The following is a 22,418-nucleotide window of genomic DNA, read 5'->3' on the forward strand; positions in this document are numbered from 1 at the left end:
AGTCCGGTCAAGACTGCGACAGGCTGCCAGGGGTCTGACAGCCCCGCAGACATAAGTGAGGGAGAACAGAACAGCTTTGAGGCTCAAAAGACCCAGCTTGAAGAAACAAAAAAGTCATCATGCATGTTCTAACTTGAGATGGCTGCCTCTGCATGAAAAGCTGCTATAATAGGCTCTTGAGATGGAAATCTTTCACAGACTATTCAAAGCTGTTTTTAAGAGAGATTTTGTGGATGCCCTCTAAAGGTCAACTGGATCGGTGCGAACGCTACAACCCAGAGGCTTCGAGGAGTTGCTGAGGGGGTTTCAGGGAGCCCTGTAGCAAAATAAGAAAGTGTTTAGTCATTGTGGTTTCGTGGCTCCAGGGATGGCCTGTCGCTCAGTTGGTCCAGACTGAAAAATCTTGACAACTATTAGATGATTGTCATGAAATGTGGTTCTGGGTGTTCACGTTACCCACAGGAAGAACTGTCATAACTTTGGTTATCCCTTAACTTTTCATCATCCTGTAAAAATAATAACTTTCCCATCAGCCCCTTCTTAGCACCAGGAGGAAAATACTGATATGCTAAGATGCTCAACTGGGATGGTGAACATGGTAACCATTGTACCTGTTAAATATCAGTACATTAGCATGCTTATGTTTAGCATTTAAGTAAAAACAGCACTATGTCCAGTGATGGAATTTAGCTAAGTATATTTACTTGAGTCCTGTCCCTAAAAGGGATAGTTTGGGTCTTTTGAAATGAAGCTCAGCGTAAGTTCAATCAGGAAGACCATCTCGTGCTCACCATTTCACATTTTCTCCATCCCACTCTCACTACTCCCTCTAATCAGCTGACTATGGGTGTTCACTCCAATCAATCCAATCACACTTTGCCACGATCTCTTAGCCAATCAGGATGCCACTGCAAAATTTTAAATCTGCTCTCTCTTCTGCTGCTGTCAGCCATCATTTTAGGCAGAATCTTCGCACCCTCCTCCACCCCAGTCACCTCCAGCCATCGTATCCAGAGTCCAGGACAAGCTCTCAAAGACTCATTCCTCTACTCATCCGGATCATCGTCACTTCTCCATCTTCCTCTCATCTCATCTTCACCACTTCTACCATCACCAGCGTCTAGACTCCGGGGGGGGGGTCCCTATTCGACTATGGATTCATCACCCTCCTTAAATCAAACCATCTCTACGGGGTCTAATCACCAAAGACTTTCCACATTCCATTATTCATTCATTCACATGTTAATAAATATTCTTTTACCATAAAAACGTGTCTCTCCTGATTGAAGTGGGATTGTATGAGGCACGTATCTACAATGAGTGCATTAACGACAGTAGATGTCTGTCGGCGTGCTCCGAGTTTAGAGTAGCAGGAGTACCACCATGGAAGCTAAGCAATGCACTGCTGTAGACAACTGAGTAACAAAACATATTTTAGCCACCTTAAAAAAGGCCCAGCTAAGAAAATCAACATCAGTTTAGGTGTACGCTATATTAGAATATTTTCACCACTTTGCCTTGACATCAGACAGCAATTATATCGCTTTCTTCTTCATAGCCAGACTCCGTTGAGAAAAACATTGATTTAACATGGCTGAACACGGAGCTGCTGCCTGGATCAGGTTATTTATCTTATTGTGTAACTTTGGTGTTTTAAAAGGATTAGTTCGCATTCACCATAGTCAAACAATAACTAACTAACTGACTGATCAAGGCAGTGGTAGACCAGCAACTCCTCATGTTCAATGAGGTAAAACTGCTGTTTTTGTCAATGGAGTCTGGTGGCTTTGACGAAAGCATAAATGGGAAACTGACGCCGTTAATGGCTTTCCTCGTTGGAAAAGGCTGTCGCACGGCAAAGTAAAGCTGTGAAAATATTTTAAATATAGTGTACACTTCAACTGATAATGATTCTTCTTTAAGGGGACTAGTTTTAAGTGTCTAAAATTCATTTTGTCCAGACTGGTTGTGTACTGACCAACATCTGCTTTATGTAATACACTGACTATGGATAAATACCTCATACAACCCCACTTTAAAAAGTTATACTTTAAGTACAATTTTGAGGTATTTGTACTTAACTTGAGTATTTCTGTTAACTTTTACTTCACTACAGTTTAGAGCGATGTATTGCGATTTTTACTCAACCACATTTATTTGACAATAGTTTCTAGTTACTTTTTACATATAAAAACACATGATATGCTTATATGATATTAAGTACCCAGTAGTACAGGAAGTATCTAAAACTGGCTCCATGTTAAAGAAGTATAACATTAAAAGGCTCTTACATGATAGTGATAATAACAGAATAATGTTATATTGTGTAATTAAATAACACTGGCATTCTGCATAAACAGTACCTTTACTCTTGATACTTCAAGCACATTTTGCTGATAAAACTTGTGTACTTCAGTAACATTTTGCACTCAGGACTTTTGCTTTTATTGAGGTATTTTAGACTGTGGTATATCTGCTTTTATTTGCTTTTTAAGTAAAAGATCTGAGTACTTCTTTCACCACTGGCTGTGCACAACTCAGAGCCAGTAGCATGGATGCAGCATCTCGGTTTTGTTAATATGTTTAGCACTCACTGACAGGAATAAAATATTACAGCAGGACAAATATATTTGCAGATGGACTGATCTAAATCATGGATTCATTTATCTTGTATTTTTGTAAGGTGTGGAAAAACAGAAGTGTTTTCACCACTAAAATGAACTTGTTCTCCTTATGAATGACTAGTATAAAGAAGGCTAATTAAGGTATTATGAGGTGGACCATGGGTATAGATTACAGCTGCGATTATAAAAGCTTTTGAGGCACTTATCAAAGCCTTCCATTTTTCTAATTAACCCCCAAATTGATCTATCCAGTGATATTAAAAACAAATCCTCAAATTTAGCCTTGCCACCGCCACGTCTGTGACTTTGTAAACTTCAGAAACAATAAATTACTGAGTGTCGTACAATAACAGAAATGCAACTTGATTTAAAAACAGGAAATAAAGCAGAAAAAGCTCTGGTAGAAATGCTAAAACGAAATAAGTACAGCACAGCACCTGTAAGTTTCAAAGTATAACAGAGAGGCCCATAACGCTTGGGATTTTACCAGCCACTAAAATATTTACATCTCAGAGGAGAGGGTTGAAATGTCTGAGCAGAACAAGCCTCGGGGCACACCGACCATGTTTGTCAAGCTCCACGTACTGAGACGCAAGTTTTAAAGCCGGAGAGAGGGCGCTTTGGTGAGCATTACACGTCCGGCTCAAGGATTTCTGAGATGGTGCAGTCAGGAAACATGCCTGAGGGTGTTTGGTAAGAAAAAACAAAAACAAATATAAAAGCAGGCTAATGTAAAGAGGAATGATGGGGAATAGTTGTTTTAAATACCACTATCAAGGGAGTAAACAAGTTGCTGAAGCGTTGCAGAACTCCTGAGACAAACTGACAAAAGTGGTGAAGGAATAAAATGGTCAGTGTTGAAGCTGGTCCTGCATGACGAGACATCTTAAACAAATAAAACACACACATGCAGTGTACTCACTGTACAAGTGTGTGTTATTTTGAGTGATTCTTGAGGGGTCTGAGACACATACAAACAGATATTTCTCTTTCCCTACTGTACCTGCACGCTGCCTGAGCTCAGCCCTACAGCCAGCATCAACCCCCTGTAGGAGGTCAACAGTCGTCGGATCCTGCAGCCGACTGTCCTCAGTACCTGCCTAGCTGTCAGCCCTGCTCCCTGGCACAGAACACACACAAGCACACACACACACTCACAATTGCACTTTTTAAATCATGAAAACGGTAACTTTCTGGTCCTTGCCTGCACGTCTTACATGAGGTCAGACATTCTTCACATTAGCAGAACAGATCTTGTGTGTCAGACACTGAGGCTGTTGATATGTTACTTATTTTTACTCCAGCTAACTGGTTGTAAATAACTCCAGATGAGGGAAAAGGGAAATGACTGTCCTCCACTGCAGTGGTCACAGGCAGCAGGAAAACCTCCAACTGACACTGGGGTGCCCTCTGGTGTTCGTTCAGGGGACTACATCAGCAAAAGCTCTGGACTCCATGACGATTACATAACACTTCAACTGTATCTAAGTCTGTTGAAGGGAACTGATAAAGTGTAAAATACAACAGTCAGTGAGCTAAAAAGAATGTTAAACAAGGAATACCAAATCATTTAGATGTCTCAAAACGGTGCCTATACATCCATTTTCATCTGCTTATCTGAGGCTGGGTTGTGGAGGCAGTAGGCTAAGCAAGGTGCTTCAGACAACATTCTCCCCAGCAATGTTTTCTAGCTCCTCCTGAGGGAACCCGAGGTGTTCTCAGGCCAGATGAGATATGTAATCCCACCAGCGTGTTCTGGGACTACCCTGGGGTATCCACCAGATGCACATGCCAAGAAAACCTTTAACGGGAGGCGTCCAGGAGGCATCCTGATCAGATGCCCGAACCACCTCAACTGACCCCTTTCAACACGAAGGAGCAGGGATTCTACCCCGAGCTCCCTCTGCATCTAAGCTCCTCACCTTATCTCTTAGGCTGAGCCCAGCCACCTATGGAAGTAACTCATTTTGGCTGCTTGTATCTGCAATCTCTTTCTCTCAGCCACTACCCAAAGCTTATGACCATAGGTGAGGATTGGGACAAAGAGGGACCAGTAAATCGAGAGCGTTGCCTTCCAGCTCATCTCCCTCTTCACCACGACAGTCTGGTCCAACGCATGTCCACCTCACACTCCATTTTATCCTCACTCATGGACAAGACCCTGAGATTCATTACTTATGATGAAATCCTCGAGCAAAATTATCTGATTTTTTTTGCCAGTTTACACACAAATAAAAGTTAATGTAGGCATGATTTATAGAGCTTTTACTGTTAATGTTGTGCATGCTGATGTTTAATGATGGACATTTTCAGCTGAGTTTGGTCATGTTAAATGGTGTCACATCAGCTGCGTCCTTTTTGCCACACAAGCGAGGTGCAATGACTGACGGGTAATCTAACTTGTCAACTTCCGGAGATCTGTTGTTAAAGTTGTGGTAAAGTAAAAGCTGAGATTTACATCTAACCACATTACACATGTTAGAAAACACTTGTTGAACATGTGAAAAGACTGAGAACTACATATTACTGAATTGTGGAGTCAGACCGTTAAACTGTATTTCACCACTTCTGTGTCCAGGATGTTTTTGGGCTCTTAGTTTCAAGAACTCAGATTACAAATCATCTGTACTTTAAGTCCTTGTGTCTACTAATCCTTTCCTCGTATATCTCTGGGACCAGGACAGGAGCTGTAATTAAACACCTGTTAAACCCCTGTATCCAATAAGACTGCAGGGCCTTTTAATTAATTAATTAATCTGCTGTAGGACGCTCACCTGGCCACAGCACGGATAACTCAGGGGACTGTGTGCATATGTGTCTATGTGTTTGTTTAAATATAGGACGACGTCCTCTACAGTTGCAATATGTGCATAGCCTGCAACACACACATGCACTCTTACACAAAACACACACACCTGCCACACGGCGGACTAGGACCTCATTCTCTGCCTGCAAACAACGATTTATCACCAAGGCAAAGAGCGGTGGAGCGAAGAGAGCAGGGGGACGGGCAGAACAAAAGGAGGAAGAGAGATAAACAAAACAAAAGAGGGAATAAAATGAAAAGGTATGTGACAGAGACGGTAAAATATGAAAATAGGGAGCGGGAGTGAAGAGCGCAGAGAATACAAATCACAGGTAAAAGGGGGAGGCAGAACAGCGAGGAGTGGACGGAGATGAAAGAGGTGTTTTGAGCTGACCTGACGTACAGCTGACAGCACAGATAAAAAGGGTGACAGTGCTAATGTCAGATCTCATGACTCAACATGGTCTGAAAAACACATCCTACAGCCACATGGAGACACACACACACACACACACACACACACACACGTTACACACACAAAAAGACATTCTCTTGCACACACACAAACACTAAAGTGGGAATTTGCAACCTTTATTTTAAAAATGTGATTTTTTTGCTTGATTGTCAATCGTGTCTTTATAAACACAAATGAGCAAATTCTAAAAGGATGTACTGCAGCTGCTACACACACTGCCTCTGGACCAAGAACAAAGCAGGCAGAACAATCCTAGACTGTGTAAAATAATGGATGTAGTTGCTGTGACATGGACTGCCACTTTAAAGCCTCCAGTTCGGCATTTCAACCATTGCCATCTTGTTTTTTTGGAGCCAGAAGTGACCACATTTAGAAGAAAAGGTGGAGCTGTGGAAGAGCGAGATAGCCTCGCAGACAGTCTGTCATTCAAAGGGGCCCCAGTCATAAATATGCGTACCTTTAAGCCTTAATAAAATGTAAGTTTTGTGAGTTATGTAAAATTTCACCCCCTGTTAAGTTGTCATAAATGTTAAAATTAGCTATACAAACCAAACCCGTTTTTGTAGCAGGCTGTAAACATGTCTATTTCTGCTGTAAAGTTGGGCATTTTAACATGGGGGTCCATGGGGATTGACTCGCTCTTGGAGCCAACCTCAAGTGGCCATTAGAGGAACTGCAGTTTTTGGCACTTGTGCATTGGCTTCATTTTTCTTGCCGCTTCGGAACAAAGGCAGAGAGAAGAAGAAAACTGACATTTTCAGATTGTGAGATGCAAGTATTGAATAACGAGGCACAGAGGCATTCCTCAAAACTTGCGGCAAGGAATTTAAACATGACGGAGAGAGACCGTTTTCAGGATTTAATGTCCCAGTCAGTGAGTTAAGTTACCACCAACACTTGCAAATAATTTCGCTGTAGCTTTATGTGGCTATTAGTGCTAATCCTTGTGAACTGGACTGTTTTACAATGAGGATTATTTGCATAGAAGGAGGCCAATTTTACACCACATGTATGCATATCACCTATTACGTGCCAATAGCCCAGGAGCACCAAGACTCTTGCTTGGCAGGGCAGCTAGGGATGCGTTTCACCCTTTGCAGGTGCTTTAAGAATTACACAGTTTCTTTTTGTCTTATTTACACCAAAAATTCCTAATGTGAAGCTTTAGAACGGCAGTCCATTTTTTTTATTTTTTTTTTTAATCAGGAGCATACTTTAAGAAACTATTCTTGGACGCTTTTTAGGATTTTCCACCATAGCTTCCACCCGACTCCAAGCTGCTGCGTGGTCACTTTGTTCTCTTGCCCTTTCCTGCTCCCTTTCACTCTTGGCACTCTTCTGGCATACTATGAAATAAGAAGAGATCTCCCTGGCAGCAATAGGTTGAATTAGCATTGAGTGAACTTGTTTGGCAAAAGCATTAATGTAATGAATGTTCATTTATATTTAAAGTCATGCACTCCAACTTTTAGTGATTAGTCGATATACAGAAAATTCATCTGATAATCAATTACTCGTCTCCTTTCATCTTGTAAAATGTGAAGATTTCCTATTTTTTCTTATGAGATTAAATATGTTTGTTTGGTCCAACTGTTCATTGTGGATTTTTCACCATTTTCTGACATTTTAAAGAGGAAAGGATTAAATATCTTCCAAATACCCACGGTGAAGTTTCAGAATTGCTTGTCTCAGTCCAAAGCACAAAAAATATTCAATTTACAGTAACAGAAAGCAAAGAAAAGCAGAAAATATCTACAATTTAAAAGCAAGAACAGCCAAATGTTCCGAATTTTTCGCTTGATGAACAATGGTGCTGTTTAATTTTCTTCTCAAACTTCTCTTCTCAAAAAGCAGTGGACAATTGTCTACTATCTTGTCACACACACACACACACACACACACACACACACGCATACAGTGTGTCTTGAAGGTTTAAATGAGTTTTCTACCTGAACAGTGCCGTCCTCCTGGCCCAGGGCCACAGCAGAGGGCTGCCTGCACATACACGTACACCGGATCCTGGACGACATCTCCTCCGACTGGAACAGCACGGATCCTGTCCTGCCATCACGCACCTGACACACACACACACACACACACACACACACACACACACACACACACACACACACACTTTTCAGTAAAAACCTGATCATCAGAGTGTGTTAATACTTGTCTGCACTTGAACCCAAACCACAAACAAACATTCCAGCTTCACATTCCTGCTCCAACCAGCCCGCCGCCTTTAACTCATTCATTCTTCCTTCACCCACCGGCTCACCTGCAGTCTGTTGCAGTTGTCTGCAGCTGACACGATGATTTCCTCATCATTGAAGAGAACATCAGAGTCTCTTTTCAGGCAGACAGCTGAGGAGGTGTGCACCTTCTTAGCCTCCCATAACTACATCAAAAACAAGACAGGAAACAGGCTTGACTCAAACATAATGTAAACTTCCACTGAGAGAGCTACAGCCAACATTCACTTCTCAAGTGTTTCATCCTCCTAAATGACTTCTTTGTGACTTGTATTTAAGCAGAGGAGTTCATCTCAGGTGAGAAGACCTCGGCATCAAATTAGTTTACATAGACAGTGGTGTTGCTTGTTAATACTTTGCCTGACTTTTCATCATTTCGCTGCAGAGACATGCTGGGAATAACCTGTCTGTGGCAATAAATAAGTCATCAGTGTCTGTCTCAAACATTTTTGTTAGGCACGTCAAACTGAATTTTCAGATCGGGTCTGACAGCTCAAAAATAAACACTGGTAATGGAACTCTTAAGTAGTTCAAAATGGTTTCCTACCCTCTGTATGAACATCACAAGTCAGGTAAGCTTTTCTTCTTGGTGGATCAGATATGGGACAGGTTAATCCACATTTTCTCCTAAATGTCATTGTACCCCGCCCACATTAGCTGTTCTGTTAAGGATGGTTTCAGTTGCTGATGGTGGGTGGGGGGGTGGGGTCACCTCAATGGTAATGTTTAATATATGACCAGTATACTGTAGCAGAACTTGTCAAATGGTCGAATAACTTCTGAAACCCCCACACCTCCCTGTGTAGTTCTGATTGAGCATATTATGACCCTTATAAGCAAGACTAGGGTGCTTTCACACCTGCCCTGTTTGGTTCGGTTCAATCAAACACAAGGTTTTTTTGCCCCCTTAGTGCGGTTCCTTTGGGCAGGTGTGAACACAGCAATCATACTCGGGTTTGCACTAAAACAACTGGACTGAGACCTTCTTGAAGAGGTGGTCTCAGTCCAGTTACAAATGAACTCTGGTGCGGTTAGTTTGTGGTGAGAACATGTTCCGACCTGGATGTGAACCAACTGCAGTCACATGACACATTGTTTGGGTTAAACATGAGCATGTTACAGTCCTGGAGGATTATTAATGTGCACCTCCTCCTGTACTGCCTTAATATGCACATTCAGCACATCCAATGCATCAAAACATTGTTTTCTAGTTGGAGCCGCGCCTCGTTTTCAAACTGTATGGTTTGACTAAAATGAACAATGACAGCAATATAGTCCACGATGAGCAGCGCTAAAATCAACCTGCGTAGTTGTCCCTCCATTGTGACATTAGAAAGTGTCACATTTATCTTGCAAGTGTACTCTTTTTCAACATTTGGTTGAGGCGTTTGATCTGGTCCACTTGTAAATGCTGCCATGAGAACACGAACCAACTCTAGGCAATTATACAACTTTGGAACAAAATTAGTCCCTGATTCAGACCAAAGCAAGACAACTCTAGGTCTGAAAGCACCCTAAAGGTGGTTTCTAGTAATGGATGCCTTATCACCCTGATTAGTTCTTACTTTTTAATTCTTATTTGTCTTTGATCTAAGGATTTATTCAGTCATTCATGCATTTGCTCTTGTTTCATATGGTAGGAGTTTAGGTTAGAAACTTGTCTTTTGTTTCACATTTGTTTTTTGTAAGCAAAGTTCAGGGTCCATGAGTATATTTTTGTTTGCTGAAATACTGAAATACTGTGTAACTGGCCTTCCTTTTGAGTGGGAAGAGGGGGAAGTCACAGCATGTTATGTCTAGGTTCACCCTAGACCGGGGACTTAACAGAGGGAACTTCCTGTGGTGAAACATTTGCACACAGGAAGGTAAGCACTGTCACTAAAATGGCCAATTCTTTGCCACAGAAAATAGTAACAAACAAAAATTGACTATGATTTAACTTTTAGAGATAAAAAAGACAAATCTGATAATAATCTGATAGTCGAGACGATTTGCTGGCTCTATGTGGCTCTTGCAAAACAGTAAGACATGTGGCAAATCCGCTCCAACTGTCGCGGCAGAAAACGGATCAACATTAGAGTCCTGTGAGACGGAGTGTGGGCTCTTCCAAGGTGAGTTCACAAGTTGTTATTTGTGTAGATCTTTACAACAATTCACCAAAAGAACAAAGCAGGCGTGCCATACTGATCCAAATCTTTATCGAAACTTTTCAGCACGTAGGTTTTTGGCTCGGAAATTGTTGTTTTCAGTAGCAAAAGGAATTTTGAAAACAGTAGCAGGCAGATAGCGGAGAGGAGGGAGAATGCCGACCTGAATAGCTGCCCAATGGCAGGTTTATAACCACAATCAGACCAGAAAGAGTGTAATAGTTCATAACACTGGTTTTGACAAGTGCTACACACAGCATACTGTACAATACTGTCACTAAAATAATAATTTAGGTTAAATAGAGAATCTATTTGTGCAGAATGCTTTACTGCAGCTTTAGATTCATGAGTCCTGTTTCACTTGCATCCAAATACTATTAAACATATTTTTACCACCTTGTTATAATGCAGCATCTGTAAAGGCCATCAATTCTATTCTAAAAGGCTAAACTGTAGAGAGATTATATTAAATTACTTTGTTCCAGGCTGTTTATGGTACACATTGCTTTGTTTAAAGGAGCGACCCATATTTACATAACCTCAATAACAGAGACAAAAGCCTGAGGCAAGTCAAGGCAACATCTGCATAGAACTCCAGTGTTTCAGCTTCTTTCATAACACAACACACAGTCGCTGTTTATTGTACATTGTGGCCTAAAAGGGTTCATATGCAATGTTTTCATTCATACAAAATGAAGCTACAATATTATTTCTGAGCGTTCCTCATTAGGGGCTGAAACAAAACAGCTGGCAGAGGGGGAACAGAGGGCAATTAGTCAACTTGTGATGTTCAGCATTAGCGTGGCTTTCATTTCACAAGAGGTAGTTAGAACAATACTGATAATATCTGTGCAAGCTGATACACTAATGTAGAAACAAAACATCGCACGCTGAGTCGGTCTTACCCTAACGGTCTGGTCGTAGGAGCAGGAGAGCAGCTGCGAGCCGTCAGGAGAGAACTGGACATGCGTGACCCAACTCAGGTGACCGCTGCAGTCGGCCATCTTCTTATTGGCCTCCAAGTCCCACAGCTGGAAGACACACACATACATTATGAACTACTGTGCACTTTCTCACCAGTATATTCAAATACATTTTTAAAAACGTAAAGAGGCATTAAGAAAATAAATTTTGCAGAAAAAACTTGAACATTTGACATTTAAATCATTTCTACATGTATTTTTTCAACATAATAAAATGAAAAATAATCTACTAATGTTTTGAACATATCACATCATTAAAAGGACATATGCATTATACCTCCACAGCGTAGTTTGAGAATGCGATTGCCAAGAGGTTGTTGGTAGGACAGGCATGACAGTATTGCACCGTGCTTAGACGATTCGTTCTGATCTCCAACAACATGTCTGACGTCTCCACGTCAAACACCTGAGACACAGCGACAAAAAGACAACAAATCAGAGTGTACTCAGTCTAGGCACAATATGGCTACCTCTTTCACTGCAGGCATATCTAACAAATAATTAACCTTACATAATGACATCAGTCTTTCCTTTCAACACTGCATTAACTGAAGACCAGTTATAACACGGCAATAAAGGACAGCAAGCTGCATTCACTTTGCTGAAATCTGTAGTTTAGGCACTTTTTATTTATGCAATGCAAATATTTAGGCCAGTGCCGACATTAGCACTTGGTCCAGTGACAATTTGGCTACTTTCTGACAAGTATAACATAAAAAAAACTTGGGACATTTTACAGCTGATAAATAAACTTGTCAGTGTTCCCTGGTAAAAAAATAAATAAATAAAAATCAAATAATTAACACCAACAGTGCTTCTAAATAACCTCAAGTATACAGTATGTTTGACAGGTATGGTTATCAAATGGCTCTGATCATATTTACAAGACAGGACTTTGGTTGTTTCCATTGAAAACTACACCTCAACCTCAATATCACTGACTCATGGTGTCCCCCAGGGGTCAACTTTAGGGCCTTCATTATTCAAACGCTCTGTGCTTCCACTTGGACAAATCAGTGACAATACAGCCCTGTTTAGACCTGGTACTAACATGTTATTTTGGGGGTAAAATGAGGGGTAGTTATGCAACACTCCATCCACTTCGCCTCACTGTTTATACTGCAAATGATATGTGTTCAAATGAGTCCATGACCACCTTGGCAAGTGGTTTTAGTAATTGGATCACAATGCGTCTTGGTGTTTTGACTTGTATTTAACACTGTCCACTTGTGATCAGATCACCCAAAATGCATGTTAATACCAGATCTAAACAGGGCCTCTGATTTCTCATCATAGCTATTGATACCTTTATTAACTTTGCCTTCTCATCACACAACTTTGGTCCCCTACAATGTCTTTGCCAATACATTGACCAAATTAACAGCTGGACGTCTCAAAATGGCCCCCACCTGAATGAGGACAAAACTGAAATAATCTTATAAAAACAAAAAAACAAACACGATTGTCCATCTTACTTAATGTGGAGGTCCATGGTAGAGGTTGGTAGTCTGAGAAGCATTCCAGGCTATCTGATTGTAAGTAGGAAATCCTTTATTAATAAATGGACAACCATAGTGTCTCTTAATAATCTTATTTGGGACAAATGAGGAGAAACTTAAGATTGCCAGTCATCTTGACACAAAAGGACTGAAAGCAACACTGCGACACTGTTTAAAACCTTGGTGTCTTAAGTGATTGCAATCGTAGTTTTTAAAAAACGTAAACGCAGTAACTAAATCAGCTGTTTCACATCTCGAAAACATCAATCTCAGAGACTTTAAAACATGTTTTAGAAAACGGGTTGAGTACCTAAATGGTCTTTTCACAGGCCTTCCTAAAAAGAAAACTGAACAGCTTCACCATATACGAAAGGCAGCTGCTTTTTACAAAAACCAAAAGAATCCGATATTCAAGTCCTCACACTGGTTTCCAATAAGACACAGAATTGACTTTAAAGCCCTGCTGCTTGTTTATAAATCACTAAATGGGACAGGACTAAAATAACTCTCAAATATGTTTGAACAGTATCTTTTTAATCCTTTATTTACTTGTGTTCTTCTAACTTTTTTATTTTTATATGATAATTTTATCTGCTCACTTGTAACAAACTTTGAATTGCCCATATAAACAAATTGCGCTATATAAGTAAACCTGTCTCTCCTTGGCTTACACTGATACCAATATGTGTGTAAATCAGGTACACAAGTGTAAAGGTTGGCTCTACTATAAATCTAGACAGCATGTATTGTCCATATTAAGTGGGTGTATTGAGTTGTACTCTACAATAAAATGTATAATGTCGTGCCTAGAGATCAAAACCTGAAGCAAACTTAGACCATCAGTGTCATGTTCCCTCTCCTTAAAGTCAAATGAACAAGTTCAGACATCTCTGCTGGGTTGCTTCCCAGAATACAAACAAATGTGGACACAGAGGACACAGACACAGACTGATTACAGGACAAGACTGACTGATTTTGAAAAGCTCCGCAGGGGAGGGGCTGCTCACATTTGCAACCAGAACACACACTCTTCAGACTCTCTGGAAGACAAAGTGACAAACAGCCTCTCTTTCCTGTCTCCTTCAATGAAATGACACACCGACATCAAGGGCAGGGAGGATGACGTGAGCCCTGCAGTGTTGAGCAGCTGAGACATGTACGACAAGACAGCTCCACTTCCAACTTATTTGCACCCTCTGCATCACACATTCCCCACACAACAACAACAACAACTCCACTCATTAAAATATACACTTGGAAACAAATATTCACAAAACGCTCACCAGAGCAGCGTTCCTGGCTGCACATATGATGCGTTTGCCGTCTGCGGTCCAGGTGCTGCACTTGACGAAGACATCGTCATCACTGTCTGTCAGCATGTCTCTCACATCGATTGTCTTCCACTCATTGGCAGACGACACCTGAAACAGCTGCACATATACAGATACTTGGTTATTTGCCCAAGAGTAGCCAAGACACTTAGACCTCGCCCACACGTACACAGGTATTTTTAAAAACAGGGTTTTTCCTCTTACTTCCATTCTCAAAAAAAATCACAAGCACTGTTTTAAAAAATCTCCATCTACATGAACACACAAGAAAATAAAGCTCTCTCAGAAGCATGAAAACCAACAGGCAGCAATATAACCCTAAACCTAAAGCCATGCTGTCCAATCAGAAGTTGACTGATTGAACAACCTCACCACAGAGTGACGTACGATGCAGTTTGCGTGTGGACGAAAGGCCAAAGCACGTAGAAAAAGCTATGTTTAAAAAAATACCTGCATTAATGTGGACAAGGCTTAAGTTATTTCCCCAAAACTAATCTCTATACTTAGTTCCTGGCCCAAACACTAAGTTACCTTGGAGAGCTTTACAATTATCTAGTTTAATGGCAGTCACCTTAACGGTTCCATCGTTGGAGGAAGTGGACACATAGATGTCATCAGGAGAGAAACAGCAGTGGTTGACTGGCTCAAAGTGGCCAAACATGGTGTTCTGGGAGGTCGGCTTGTTCAGGTTCCACAGCTGCAGAAACAGAGAAACACAGTGAGAGGGAGAGGTCATCAATTCATCATTTATTTGTCCCATGAAATCATACAAGGTCAGCTCCTTCAGCCTGTGCACTGTAATTTAGTCTTTTATTGCCTCTTCTTCTGTTGTTGGCTGCTGCTTTATGATTGTCCGTGTGTCCAGACAGGCTGCTATGTGTGTGTTTATGGTATCCAGGATGGTTCTGGTAATCGATGGTTTATTTAACCGTAGCTTTGGGTAGTTACTTCTGTTGTTTTGGGAATTAAATCCACCACAGACTCAGTGAATTCATTGAAATCATCTGCAATGTCGACGGTGGTGTCTTGAAACATCCTCCAGACTTTGATTGGCTCCATCTCTTGTGCAGTTTGTTTTTATAGCTTCACCTAAACAAGAAGGCCGCATGGTTGCTCCCCCCGAATGTGGCCAACAACTCTGCTCTAAACCACATAAAGCATTGATCCAGAGTGTTCATAAAGAGGTTGAATTATGCTCCCAAGGATTTAGCAAAGCTTTAGTGAACCAAAGGATAGTATAAGTCCTGATATCCAGCTGGAAACTGATGCGACAGAGGTTGCCCAGTTTATTATCCAGCAGCTGCACAAAGGCTAGCAGGATGCTAGTTCGGCACAAAGATCCACACAATCTGAACTGCAGCTGTGTTTGATTCCTCCACCTTTGCCACAGCGCCTACAATGTAGATGTGGATGGAGAGATGGACACAGAGATGGTCTTGCTTGGTGCCCATCCACTCCGTCTTTTCTTCAATGTTTACTGATGTTTACATTTCAAAACCTCGACCTGGCCAGCTGGAGGCAGTTGGCAGGAGGGGAGTTAACAGGGAAGTGAACTGATTTCCTCATCCTAAAGAATGACTCACAGTCACACGCCGCCGCTGCCCAATGCCAACCACAAAAAACACCACCAAATACAGAAGTGCTGGAAGTAGCACAGATGTTTGGTTGTGTTTTCTCACTTTGCAAAACTTCTTCCTAAAAGCTGAGCATGTGTACACAAATTGGTAAAGATGTTTTCTTAATGTGTTTGTATTCTGTCTATTTGTATGTGTTTCAGGGCCGCTGCAGATTTTATTGTTAGTGCAATGGATGGCAAAAACACATCCTGCGACAGAGTACAAGACGTTCAGAACAAATACACCTGCAGACCTTGACGTTTAAGAACTTGTCGTTGGAGCAGGTGGCCAGCAGGAGGCGGTGAGTGGTGTTGGTAAACTGACAGTGGTTGACCTGCTCCTCATGCTCCTCCTCAAAGACCCTCAGCAACATGGCTCGCTCCACGTTCCACACCTGTAGTAGGAGACAGTTTCAAGTATTCTATGACAAAATTACACACAAAAATGCTGTGATCGTTACCACAGTAACAACTACTCTTCCTCCTCTGTACGTTACAGTGTTCTTTAATGCACTGGTCTTCAGTTAGGGTCGCATAAAGCTTCCCATGCAGGCATGTCTGGTTTCACAATGGCGTCTATCAACACTGCACAATGGTCACAATGGGTGAGAGGACAGGTATCTGCTTACTTTGACTTTCCTGTCGCTGGAGCAGGTTGCTAGGAGACGGTCGTCAGGAGAGAAGGCACAGCAGAGCACCTCGTCATCGTGGGCCTGGATCTCTGTGAGCTTCTCACCTGAGGTGCTTTTGAACACCTGAGTGGAAAGGTACGATGACAGCAGTTACACAACGATAATTAGTAAAAGTATTGCATCACACATTAGGAAGAAAGTCCACTATTAAACGTCATAATTTTGAAGTGAATAAGCTCTTAATGTTATAGTTATAGTTATTTAGCTGTACATGCCCAAAATAAATTAAAAAGAAAACTAACAATACTAAAAGTAAAACATGACCCCTTAACCTGCAGTGTTTTGGCTACAGACGTGGTTACACAAGACAATGTACATGCACACCTCAGGCAGGTGTATTTCCAGTAGATGCAGTCTCTCACAAAAATGCAGCATATTCTTTTTCTCTCCGTTTTATAACATCACCCAGGAATAAAAGTAGATTGCCCTTTATATTTTCCAGCGCTTGGTCTCCATGGAAACAATTTGCCCTTCATGATTTTCTCACACTCACCTATACACACAGACACACTCAAAGAAACATGTCTGTTTGATACCTTGAGCGTCTTGCTGGCTCCACTGGAGGCGATCTTGGCTCCGTCGTGGGAGAAGCAGGCGGAGTAGATGGAGCCCTGGTGGGGATGGATCACCAGACGGGACAGACTCTCTACGCTGCTCTTATTCCTGTGCAAAAAAAAAAAAACATAAACACAAAGATCTGCCCAACCTGGGAGCACTTTGAATGACATAATCTGTTCTTATTGTATTACTCCATTTCAGATGCACTTAACTGTCATGAATGTTTACACAATTACTGCTGCTTTCAGTGAAAATTACAATTGATTTTTGCATATTTACATGGCAAATCAATGAATTATACCTAGTGGCCGTTAATTGCAACAGAAACATTGACAAAAACGCTGCATCTAATTAGCTTTAATGTTAATATTGCTGCAGAAATCTTCTTCATAGTTGTGCACCCAGTCGCTGCAAACAATTTCAAATATAACTGATCCATGGCCAATGGATAACTCGGTTTTAAAGGGATAGTTTGCATTTTTTGAACTGGGATAGTATGATGTACTTATCCATAGTCAGTGTATTACATACAATAGAAGGCAGTTGGCTAGTCCCCGATTTGGAGAAGCAGCAGGAGTACTGATACAGAAGCTAGGCAACGTACTGCTGTGGACAGGGGCAGCAGCGAAACATATTTTAGCCACTAAAAAAAGTCCCACCTAAAAAAATTCATAACAGTTCCAGTGTACACTATATTGAGAATATTTTTACTGCTTTACTTTGCTGTCAGACAGCCCTTTCTGACAGGGAAGCCGTTAACAGCTTCAGTTCCCTGTCTACGCTCTCATCAAAGCCGCCAGACACCATTGACAAAAACAGTAATTTAAGCTCACTGAACATCTGAGCTGCTGGTCTACTGCTGCCTCGATCAGATAGGTAGTTTGTGTAATTGTGTGACTTTCCTAAATCTGAACTAACCCTTTTAAAAGCCCAGCCTACACAATAACACAAACTAATTAATTGATTGAGGCAGTGGAAGACCAGCAGCTCCTGTGTTCAGTAATGTTAAATCACTGTTTTTCTCAATGGAGTCCGGCTTTGAAGAGAGTGATCTAGCGGCTTTAGTTTCCCACATGAAATCGACGTCTGATGGCGAGGTAAAGTCCTGAAAATATTCCAAATGTAGGGTACACTTAAACTGATATTGATTTTTTTTTTAAGGTGGACTTTTTTGGTGGCTAAAATTCCCTCATCCACAGCAGGATACTGCTTAACTTCCACGTTGGACTCCAGCATGCTTCTCAAAACTGTGGGGCATACTGACAGACATCTACTGTATGTAATACTATGAGTTTGGATAAGTACCCCATACAATGCCTCTTCAAAAGATCCTAACTATCCCTTTAACATCATTATCTGAACATTCACACATCAGAACACTATAGGAAAATATTTGTTTGTCTGCATACAGCCAGTCAAAGTAGAGTTTCCCCTTGCTGGCCCGCTCCTGCGCTTGCAGCAGAGCCTGTCTGTAGACCTCAGAGGTACGTGACTGAGACAGAGCAAGCTGTACCACATCAGGGAAAGGATGCTGCTCCAGCTGGTGGCCGTTCAGAGAGAGAAACTCCTGGAATTGACTGCGCACGTCACTGTTCTGAGGAAGACAGAAAAACAAGCACACTCTTAAGCATGTTACGCTAATAAGAAACACCAGCCCCTCATCATCAGGGCACAACTGCTCCTCACAAAGCAGTCTGAGGGGAGTTTAATCTCGCAATAATTATTGGTGTAAACACAGTTTGTGTGATAATTATGTTTGTCCCCCGTTCAATAACCGTCACCCTCACCCCCGGGGTTGCGTACTAATCCTCTTCTGCGCTTGTTTAACTTTCTTCTTCTGCAAGTCATTTGCTCGACATTTTGCAAACTCTGCTTCAGTAAAATATTTTGAAAACTAGAATTACTGCCTCACTGCCATTTACCTGACAGGTTGGTGTACAACGAAGATAGGTTTTCACTATACTGACATGGATGATTCAAGTGAATAATTTCCAGTAAGAAAATGCTGTGTTCTCTTAAATTCTGTTTCTATAGAAAACTAACAGAGAGCTTCATCACATGGTGCAACAACAATCACATGAAGCTCAATATCAGCAACACCAAAGAGCTTAAGGTGGACTACCAAAGGAACAGGACACAACACAAAGCTGTAACCATGACAGCTGTCAATGCTTCAAATATGGATGTTGCTATAAAGAGGCTACAAATTCTGAAACGTGGATGCTTAAAACAAATCTTTAACCCAGCAGCACAGAGGATCTATACCAGTGGTTCCCAACTGGTCCAGTAACAGAGTCCAGATTTCTCCTTCGTCAACTTTTCAAGGTCCACAATGGATTCAGTGTCATACTTGCATTTGGCCATGTCATCAAGCTAGTTTGTTGTTTCTGTCATGTAGCTGTCCATTAGTCACTCACTCTACAGCAAGAAACTGCACTTCAAAGTGAAAGCTCTGTGCCAGAAATTCACTGTACTTCCAAATAAACAAACTTGACACGTTTGCAAGTCGCTTGTGGTCCATTCAGCATGTACCTGGGACACACCAGTTGGGAACCACTGATCTATGCATTCAGCACAGCTTCAAGGTGGACAACAAAGATTAATTTCAGTCATTTTCTGTAACTGCTTATCCCGTTGGGGGTCGTGTGGGGGCTGCAGCCTATCCCAGCTGACACTGGGCAAGAGGCAGGGTATACCCTGGACAGGTCACCAGACTATCAAAGGGCTGAGACATAGAGACAGACAACCATCACACTCACATTCACACCTACGGGCAATTTAGAGTCACCAGTTAACCTGTATGAAAAACCCATGCTGACACGGGGAGAACATGCAAACTCCACACAGAAGGGCTCCCCCACCCCAGGAACCCTCTTGCTGTGAGGCAACAATGCTAACCATTGCACCACCCAAATTTCTTCTCCTCCTGAGTTATGGTGTTGAGTAATAGTCAAAAAAGTGTTTTTGTAGAACACTGTGATGCCACAGTAAAGTTGACCTTTAACCTTCTGGATATAAAATGTCATCACTTCATCATTTTATCCTATTAGACATTTAGGTGAAATTTTGTCTTAACTGGCACAGAAATTCTTGAGTTATGGCCATGTTTGGTGAGGTCACAGTTGCCTTGACCTTTGACCTTCAACCACCAAATTCTAATCAGTTTATTCTTCAGCCCAAGTTAACATTTGTGCCACATCTGAAGAAATTCCTGTTAGCTGTTCTTGAGATGTTGCATTCAAGAGAATGAGACAGATTCAAGGTCACACTGACCTTAACTTTTGACCACCAAAATCTAATTATGTCATCATTGAATCCAAGCGGATGTTTGTGCCATATTTAAAGAAATTCCCTCAAGCTGTTCTTGAGAGTTTGTGCTCATAAGAGTGAGATGGAGGCAAGGTCATGGTGACCATTTACCTTTGACTACCAAAATCTTATCAGTTCAACCTCGAGGCCAAGTGAATGTTTGTGCCAAATTTGAAGTTTAGTCAAAATTGGGATTAGAATTCTTGAGGTATGGCCAATAACATGTTTGGTGAGGTCACAGTTGCCTTGATCTTTGACCACCACCAAATAATAATAAGTTTATCGTTGAGTCCAAGTGAACGTTTGTGCCAAACTTGAGGAAGTTCCCTCAAGCTGTTCCTATGATATCACGTTCACAAGAACGAAATGGACAAACAGACGGACAACCCAAAAACATAATGGCTCCGGCCACGGCTGACTCAGTTTTTACATAAATCATAATTTTAATTAATGAATCCATTTTTTCTGTTGCACACTTTCAGTCCCACTAGACTGAAGATTAAATTGTGACTTTGGCATAAAAATCATAACTTACTGTTGCCAATTCCGCCTTACTATGAATGTCCTGGTAAAACAGGTGTGTGAGTTACGGATCATAGCCCCATGTTTCCCCGCTGGTGTCTGATAAACCGTTTGGCAATTATCAAATCTGCCCTCACACTGATGAAAATTGGAAAGGGAACTGGGGACAGCAAAAACATGGAAAGGCAATAAACTTGGGTTTTCATTAGAGATAATGAAAAACAACTTTGGGGAAAGATAACAGAGGGACACACTTTTGATTTAATTCACCAAGTTTAACAGAGAAGGGCAATGGCACGACAGACAGATGGACTCCTAAACCTGCATTCTCCCTGAAGAGGGACACACATCTGAGTTCATATTCTAATGAAGGGGAAGCAGTGTCACCTTCACCTGCTACAATTTTAATCTTTCTAGTGACAGTAGAAGACCAGAAACACAATATAACCAGAATATAACCGAGTTTTTGTTGTCTGCTGACCTCTTTGTCCAGAATGGGTCCGTACTCCACATAGTCATTGATGAGGTGAGCTGGACCCATGATCTGGGCCTTGGTGCTGACCCAGTCCAGAGAAAACATGAGCGAGTAGAGCTCCTGGACAGAGACAGAAACAGACAGTAAGAGACCAACAGAGACAGAGACAAAGTCAGAGACAAAATTGTGTTCCACTGTTAGGCATTACATCAGTTTTAAGCTCTGTACAGGCCTGCAAAAACCATACAACCCTTTTGGTTAGTTTTTAAGCACATTTATCACTAGTTACTAATTAAAGGACACATTTGTAAAACCATGTGCATGTTACCTGGGTGAGGTTGGCTTTTGCCATGTGGTACGTCAGGAATCTGATCCAGTAAAGACACTCCTCGTCTCCTGAGGTGGGAGGACCATCTCTGTAGTACTGCTGGTATTGACGCACCATCTTAGTGTGGAGGCTCTGAAACACACACGTAAATATATACAGCTAAAATGGCCTTGTGTAGCCAACACTTGGATGTATAAAGACACCTGGATACAGCTTTTGAGACGGGAGCCCATTTATTCATATGAAAGTTGCTTGGTGGCGCATGAAACCAAAAATATTCCACTGCTGTGTGTGAAATATCCTGATGATATGCACTGCTTCCACATTGTGTGGCCCATAGAGCCTAAAGACTTAACTAAAGACTTAAAGGGAGAAAAAAATATTTAAATGGCAGCTCCTCTAGACTTTCCAAATGTTATCAAACTGGCTGAATGAAATTCTGATAGTGGAACAAGTCATTTCGCAGGGTTGGTGACCCTAAAATATGACACTGATTTACAGACTTTCGTCATATGATGATGAAACTTTTTGGCCACATGGCATCAGTTTGTGTTTGCCAGACACATAGCAATGAGGTATTGTGTTTATTTGTAGCTATTTAAGATTAATAACCTAAATATGACAACGGTAAAACAAAGTCATTGGTTTCCTGGATAGCTTCCAAGTTTAGAGAGGGCCATGTCTGCTTTTTCTTGCCCAGCTGCCATTGTTCCCAACAGGCGTCCAGCGTGCAAGTGATGTGAGGTCCGAGATGTAGTTTTACTTCGTTCTTTCTTTTGAAAATTGTACCTTGTCATAC

The 22,418-nt window shown here is 41.5% G+C and overlaps 1 protein-coding gene across 1 annotated transcript in view; it reads right to left on the bottom strand.

Moving 5' to 3' along the window:
- apaf1 (apoptotic peptidase activating factor 1) overlaps positions 1–22,418 on the bottom strand; it is a 72,613-nt gene that overhangs the window by 41,904 nt on the left and 8,291 nt on the right. The window contains exons 10-21 of the mRNA XM_049566521.1: positions 21,620–21,751; positions 21,298–21,411; positions 18,395–18,579; positions 16,964–17,090; positions 16,365–16,490; positions 15,990–16,130; positions 14,692–14,817; positions 14,073–14,219; positions 11,568–11,696; positions 11,213–11,338; positions 8,187–8,306; positions 7,855–7,980 (exon numbers count right to left, since the gene is read on the bottom strand). Of these exons, the coding sequence (XP_049422478.1) occupies positions 7,855–7,980; positions 8,187–8,306; positions 11,213–11,338; positions 11,568–11,696; positions 14,073–14,219; positions 14,692–14,817; positions 15,990–16,130; positions 16,365–16,490; positions 16,964–17,090; positions 18,395–18,579; positions 21,298–21,411; positions 21,620–21,751 (1,599 nt within the window). The remainder of the gene's footprint in view (positions 1–7,854; positions 7,981–8,186; positions 8,307–11,212; positions 11,339–11,567; positions 11,697–14,072; positions 14,220–14,691; positions 14,818–15,989; positions 16,131–16,364; positions 16,491–16,963; positions 17,091–18,394; positions 18,580–21,297; positions 21,412–21,619; positions 21,752–22,418) is intronic.

This window comes from Epinephelus fuscoguttatus, linkage group LG22, assembly GCF_011397635.1.
Source record: "Epinephelus fuscoguttatus linkage group LG22, E.fuscoguttatus.final_Chr_v1".
NCBI classification, from domain to species: Eukaryota; Metazoa; Chordata; class Actinopteri; order Perciformes; family Serranidae; genus Epinephelus; species Epinephelus fuscoguttatus.